Genomic DNA, 6,000 nt, shown 5'->3' with positions numbered 1-6,000 from the left:
CTCCCCACTCCTCAAAATGTTCTGAGTTGTAGCAATATTAAGTGATAAGGGAATGGGACTGGAACTTAAGGTTTCTTGAAAAATTCTTGATATTCTGATGTGGTGATCATTTCGGTTTAAAGCCAGGAGCCTCAGCCTTTCCAGGTCCCGGTGGGGAAAGCTGGAGACTCCCGGACTGGACTGGCTGTGGGAGGCAGGGAGACTGACCCGGTTCAGGGCCCGGGCTGGCACTTCCAAGCCAGACGGCGGCGCTTTCCACTCTAGGTTTTTTGCGACCTTGTAAGGAAGTGGGCGCGGGCGGAGCGGAGTCGGCGCCTCCTGATTGGCTGGCCGTCTCGGTGATTGACAGGGCCCCGGACTCCGCCCCCGCCCCTTTATTGACACTAATGAGCAAGTTCTTCCCACCGCTCTCCTGCCTGGAAGTGCTGACAGATCAAGGCAACAAATTTCAATTACAATCCCTAATTTGTGTCCGCAGAGTGTTTTTTACCCATGTTAGTCCTCTCTGGCGCATCAGTCGAGGCAGATCTTGGAGCTGCAGGAAGAGGTGGAGAGGGTGGGAGCGAAAGAGTCCATCACTGAGAGAGCGCGCGAGAGACCGAGGGAAGGAAACTTGGCGGGCGCGTCGCTGGTTCCTGGGATCCCAACACAAGCACGAGAGAGGAAACGCCAAATTTGTTTTTGCCCGGGCGGGGAAGAGGGCAGATCTGGGCCTGCGGGAGGCCCCGAGAGTCGTTCAGATTTTGGTAGGGGAAGGAGAGCGAGTGTGTGCGTGTGCCTGCTCTTGTGTATATGAGCGAGGGGCGGGCGCCGGGCGGCGGGGATGGCCGAGAAACGGAGGGGCTCGCCGTGCAGCATGCTAAGCCTTAAGGCGCACGCCTTCTCCGTGGAGGCACTGATCGGCGCCGAGAAGCAGCAACAGCTTCAGAAGAAGAGGCGAAAGCTGGGCGCAGAGGAGGCGGCCGGGGCCTTAGATGACGGAGGCTGCAGCCGCGGCGGCGCCGCCGGAGAAAAGGGCTCCTCTGAGGGAGACGAAGGCACTGCGCTCTCCCCGCCGGCTGGGGCGGCATCCGGGCCCATCCGGAGCTGTGCAGACCTGGAGCGGAGCTGCGGTTCCCGCGGAGCCGCGGGTGAGTCAGCCCCTTCCCGCCTAACTTCTTCCTTAGACGTCCTCTCCCGGTCCCACGGGCCAGTACCGCCGCGGAGAACCTGAACTACTGCGAGCTGTGGGCGTGCGCGCGCGCGGTGTCCCTGTGCGCCCGGGGCAACTCAGTCATCAGAGCGCTAGCCTGGGTGTCAGGGCGCAGAGCTCGCGCTGCCCTGGACGCTCTCGCCGTGCAACTCGGGTCACCCTCCAGACAGTAAAATGCCGCTTTCAGCCTGGTTTCTCAGGCTGCTGCTGCCGCCACCGCCCACTCACACCGCGCCCTCAGCAGCTGCAGTTTGCGGCGCTCGGCGGTGCACATCTGTGCTTTCCGCATCTGCCTCCCTTGGGCTTCCAGCCCCTGGGTGCTCTTTTTTCTTTCCTAACTTTTAAAAGCATGGGAGTGGGGGGAGCGACGGCATACCCACACCCCCGAAACCGAAACGAATGCCTAAAGGATTTGGGCAAACCAGGAAGAGGGCGGCATATTTGCAAACGTGGTTTCCCGAGGGGTAGCTGAGCGGTTCCCTTGCCTTCCTCTCTTGATTCCCGCTGCCAAGGCCGACGGCGATCGTGGGCTTGTTTTTCGTGCTCTTCTCTTCCCGCTGCTGCTTTGCTAAGAAGCTCCGGGCGGCCGGGGAGTTTGGCGAGAGCGGTGTTTGAAGAGCTTTCTAGAGGATGCCTCCGGCCGGGCCCGAAGCAAGGCGCCTCGGACGCCTATTACGAAGGGAGGCCCAAGGGCTTGGGACCAGGAGCCGGGGCGCCAGGCGCTTTTGCTCCGTGCTCTCCATGGCGTGGGGTGTGTCGGGGCCTGCACTGCGGATCTGGACTCGGGAACCCATCTCAGGCTCCGTTGGGCATGCATCCCAGACTCCGGCTGCGGCACAAAACTTATTTTGGGGCCTTGACCGGGCGGAAGCAGGGAGGGTGGGGTGGACGCTGGCCGCACGCCTCTGCGGGACTTGAGACTTGGGGACCGAGAGGGCTCTACTTGAAAGTCGAGTGTCCGTCCCTTTGGCTGGCGGAGCGCGTATTTACCCACCCATGGGCCTGTTTGTTGTAAGGGACGGATGGCAAGAAAGCTTCCTCTTTCCTCGCGGTCCTTTTCCTCTCCCCAGCCGCCCTCGGGGGTTCATCTCCCCACCAGGTTTCCCATTTCGAGCCCTCACCGGTTACCCCTCTCTGCCCTTTGCTGCCCAGGCGGCTGTGAGGACGGCTTCCTGCAGGGCGCTTCCCCACTGGCATCCCCAGGAGACTCCCCGAAGGGGTCCCCGGTGCCCGCCCTGGCCCGGCCCGTGACCCCGCTGCCCTCGCCGCAGGCCCCGCGGGTGGATCTGCAGGGAGCTGAGCTCTGGAAGCGCTTTCACGAGATCGGCACGGAGATGATCATCACCAAGGCCGGCAGGTAAGGGGCACGCTGGCGCGAACGGCCCCGGCTCTGGCCTCACCGCACCTCTTGGTGGGTTGGGAAGAAGGACCTGCCAGAGCGGTGGGGTCTCTCGTTAGCAGTTTCTGCAGACAAGGCCCCGGGTAGTGGTTCATTTTTGAGACTGGCTTTGCCTACCTAACCTGGAGTGCAGTCGGCCGGCGAGGGACACAGCCCGGCTGTCCTCTCGTTGGATGCTAAGGAGAAAATCGCTGTCGCCGCGGAGGCGGTAACGGTTACTGTTGATAATCCGCATGCAGGGTAGTTATAGATTCGTGATCATACTGCATATCTGTTCAGGCATTTATTTAGGCTTTAGTTATGTTTCTGAAATTAAGGAACAGATTATCCACCCCTCCCCCAGTTTTTAAAAAACGCAGTTTACTCTTTAGCAAACTATTGTTTGCTTTTTTAGATTCGAAACTTCTAGTTGGATCTTTATCAAAAGATTTGCAGGCAGTATGAGAACGTGATGTGTTATGCTATTTTGATATTAGATTAGGATGAAAATTAGTGGAATCACCAGTAATACATGCTTAATCCCTGCAAAAACAATTGCCCCGATTTTTAAAAACCATTCTTTTTATAGATTCACAGTTACGTGATTACTTTTTTTTTCTAAATGAAATCCAACAAATTAGCCTAAATTTGCTGAGGAACACCAAAAAAATGTGTAAGATATATCTATTTTTTGAAAGTGTGAAATGTGCACATCCGTCAGTTAGTAAAATAAATTGATTTGTTGCACAAATCATGTTAATGTGAGGGAGGGACAGAAATATTTGCGTTTTAGAGTTTTCAGTTCATTTAGTGCAGTGAAATCGGTGAATACTATCTTCCTTAAAAGAAACTTTAAAAAGCACACACAACTCTTTCAGGGAGTACCCATGGCAAAAACCTGGATAGCATAAAAGTATCCAAACTTATTAGAAATTACAAAAACATATTTTATTGAATCCATATGCTACCTTCTACATTTTCACAGAGCTTTTTATTAATGATCCAAATTCAGTCTTCAACAACACAAAGCAACAGTTGTCTTATAAAGGATGTAGTTAAAGACCTTTACTCTTTATCTTACAGGTGCACTGAAATAACACTAAAACAGCCAGCGTATTAAACTGTTCTCATGCCTAGTTAGGAATAATGGACTTTCTTTTCTCTGGAAGTGGTCTTTAATGGCTTTATTGTTATAGGAAACATTTCTGGTAAATAACAGTACTAAAATTTGTGTTAGAAGGTTAAATTAGCAAAAATTAGATTAACCGGAAGGATCCTAGACATAAATCATTCGATGAAAGTTGTTTTTTTTAAGAGAACTGCTTTATTTGTTTTTTTATATACAATAATTTGCTGCTGTATTCCTTGCTGCTGTGCCCTTTTTAAAAGATAGGTGCGTTTATTTTAGCATCTCCTTTTATATGCATCTCTGGGAAGCCAAGAGAAATGTGGATTTTCATTTATTTTAATTAGCAAATTTTGAGTAAGTGTGGTTAAATAAGAAAGTGTTTTCAGGGTATGGTGGGGGAAGGAATGATTTGGCAAATATACATTGTGTTTAGTTTCTGCTTTCAATAAAGAAGTTTTACTATACCTTTCAAATTTAGAGCAACTTTTGCACTTCACCTTTACCATGCTGCAGACAGGAAGTCCTGTCTCAATAAAGAACATATTGTTTGGTTATGGCGTGGCACATTGGCTCCTTGTGCTTTTTTTTTTTTATAACCCTTTTAAAGTTTCACATTATAATATATTTTATCACTTTTAAAAATTCAAAATTTCTATTTCTACCATTTGGGACACTTTATTATTTGTATTATTAAAGTTAATCTGCTTACCAAATTTTGTTTAAAAAATAAAGTGCTTTCTGTGCCATTATTTCTTCAGTGTACAATTTTTTTTTTTTTTTTTGGCTTTTAGCTATACTGACATTTCAGTAAACACGGAATGCAAGTACAGGGACAAATGACATTTAAATGATTCAGTTTTGATACGTCCTGTGTTCAGATTCTTTGAATTACATTACCAAAGTGAATGTTATAAGTTTTTCCATGTGAAAAATACAGATTCGAGAGTTTTCTTTGCTTATTCATTCTCCAAGTGTAATCGTAAACAAAAACAGAACCCAAACCATCTTTCCTCCCCTCCCTTGTACATAGGCGCATGTTTCCAGCAATGAGAGTGAAGATATCAGGATTAGATCCTCACCAGCAATATTACATTGCCATGGATATTGTGCCAGTGGACAACAAAAGATACAGGTACAGTGATCAGATGGATACAGAGGATAAGAAAACGCTGGGATTTTACAGGATACGCCTATTTAATCTGTGCTGATTATGATATTTGTTTCCAGAAGCCTGTAGAATTATCAGATCCATAATCCAAACCCTGTCACTTCCAGTAGTCTAGATGGTGCCTTCTCTTACAATAAATGTGAAAAAAAAATTTTGTTTTGCTTTTAGTAGATACAGAAATGTCTTTAAGTGTTGAGGAATTTTAATAAGGGGTCAGTTTAGTGTTGCTAAACTAAATGTGACTTTAATGTTAATTTACATTTTGATTAGGATTTTGAGACAAAATGTTGAGTCAAGTTTGTAGATATACATAATAGTTAACAAATTGTTTCATTTTCTTCGTGATTTTTTGGACATTTAAATAATTTCCCTTTATTGTGTTACATACAAAATCATAGGCTTCTTCACAGGCTTTTTTCCCTTTAATTTGAGAAAATTATTGAAGATATTTTACAATTTAGAAAAAAAATTCTCAATTCATTACTATATTAAGACATCTTTAAGCTGGCAATGAATTTGTTACCTCACTGTTGTTTTTTTGGCTGGTAGTTAACACAGTAATTTTAAAAAAGTTTTGTAGTGTTTGGATTTTGAGAGAATATATTTATCTAGATATCAAGTAAAGTTGGAAAAGATACTTTCTTCGGTATCAAACCAACCTTTGCTTTTCCTTCTGCAAGTAAGCAAATCAACAGTCGTCAATGGCAATTCTTTTTATTTTACTGAGGAGCTGAACTGATTCACTTTGTTATAAAGCAGAAACTAACACACCATTGTAAAGCAATTATACTCCAATAAAGATGTTTAAAAAAAATGCTAACATTTAGAAAAGGAAATTCTGAGTGGAAAATCGGAAGATGCTGCTTTAAATTTCTTTGTTTCTGTCTTTTAAATAAACAGCTAGAGCATTTAGTAAGTTTTTAAATGAAATCAGATTTGGTTTTTATTACTCTTTAAAGTTGTATCCCTTATTTTAATTAAATAATTCATTAGGGAGCTTTGCTAAAATTATCTACTACATGATAGAAGCTAGAAGGCATTGAAGTTTATTCTTTAAGTTTACTTGGTTTAAAATCCATATTCTAATTTGGGTTTTGCCCTTAGGAAGACAATGTAATTCTAATGAGCTTAGA

General features: G+C 45.8%; 1 protein-coding gene across 1 annotated transcript in view; it reads left to right on the top strand.

Annotated features, from left to right (window-relative positions):
• The first annotated feature begins 458 nt into the window (after window positions 1–458).
• The window catches only part of TBX18 (T-box transcription factor 18), a 28,230-nt gene continuing 22,688 nt past the window's right edge, over window positions 459–6,000 (top strand). The window contains exons 1-3 of the mRNA XM_030859429.2: window positions 459–1,130; window positions 2,345–2,549; window positions 4,730–4,831. Of these exons, the coding sequence (XP_030715289.1) occupies window positions 824–1,130; window positions 2,345–2,549; window positions 4,730–4,831 (614 nt within the window). The 5' untranslated portion in view covers window positions 459–823. The remainder of the gene's footprint in view (window positions 1,131–2,344; window positions 2,550–4,729; window positions 4,832–6,000) is intronic.

The sequence above is a fragment of the Globicephala melas genome, chromosome 14, assembly GCF_963455315.2.
Source record: "Globicephala melas chromosome 14, mGloMel1.2, whole genome shotgun sequence".
Classification (NCBI taxonomy): Eukaryota; Metazoa; Chordata; class Mammalia; order Artiodactyla; family Delphinidae; genus Globicephala; species Globicephala melas.
This window is presented reverse-complemented; position numbering and strand designations above follow the sequence as displayed.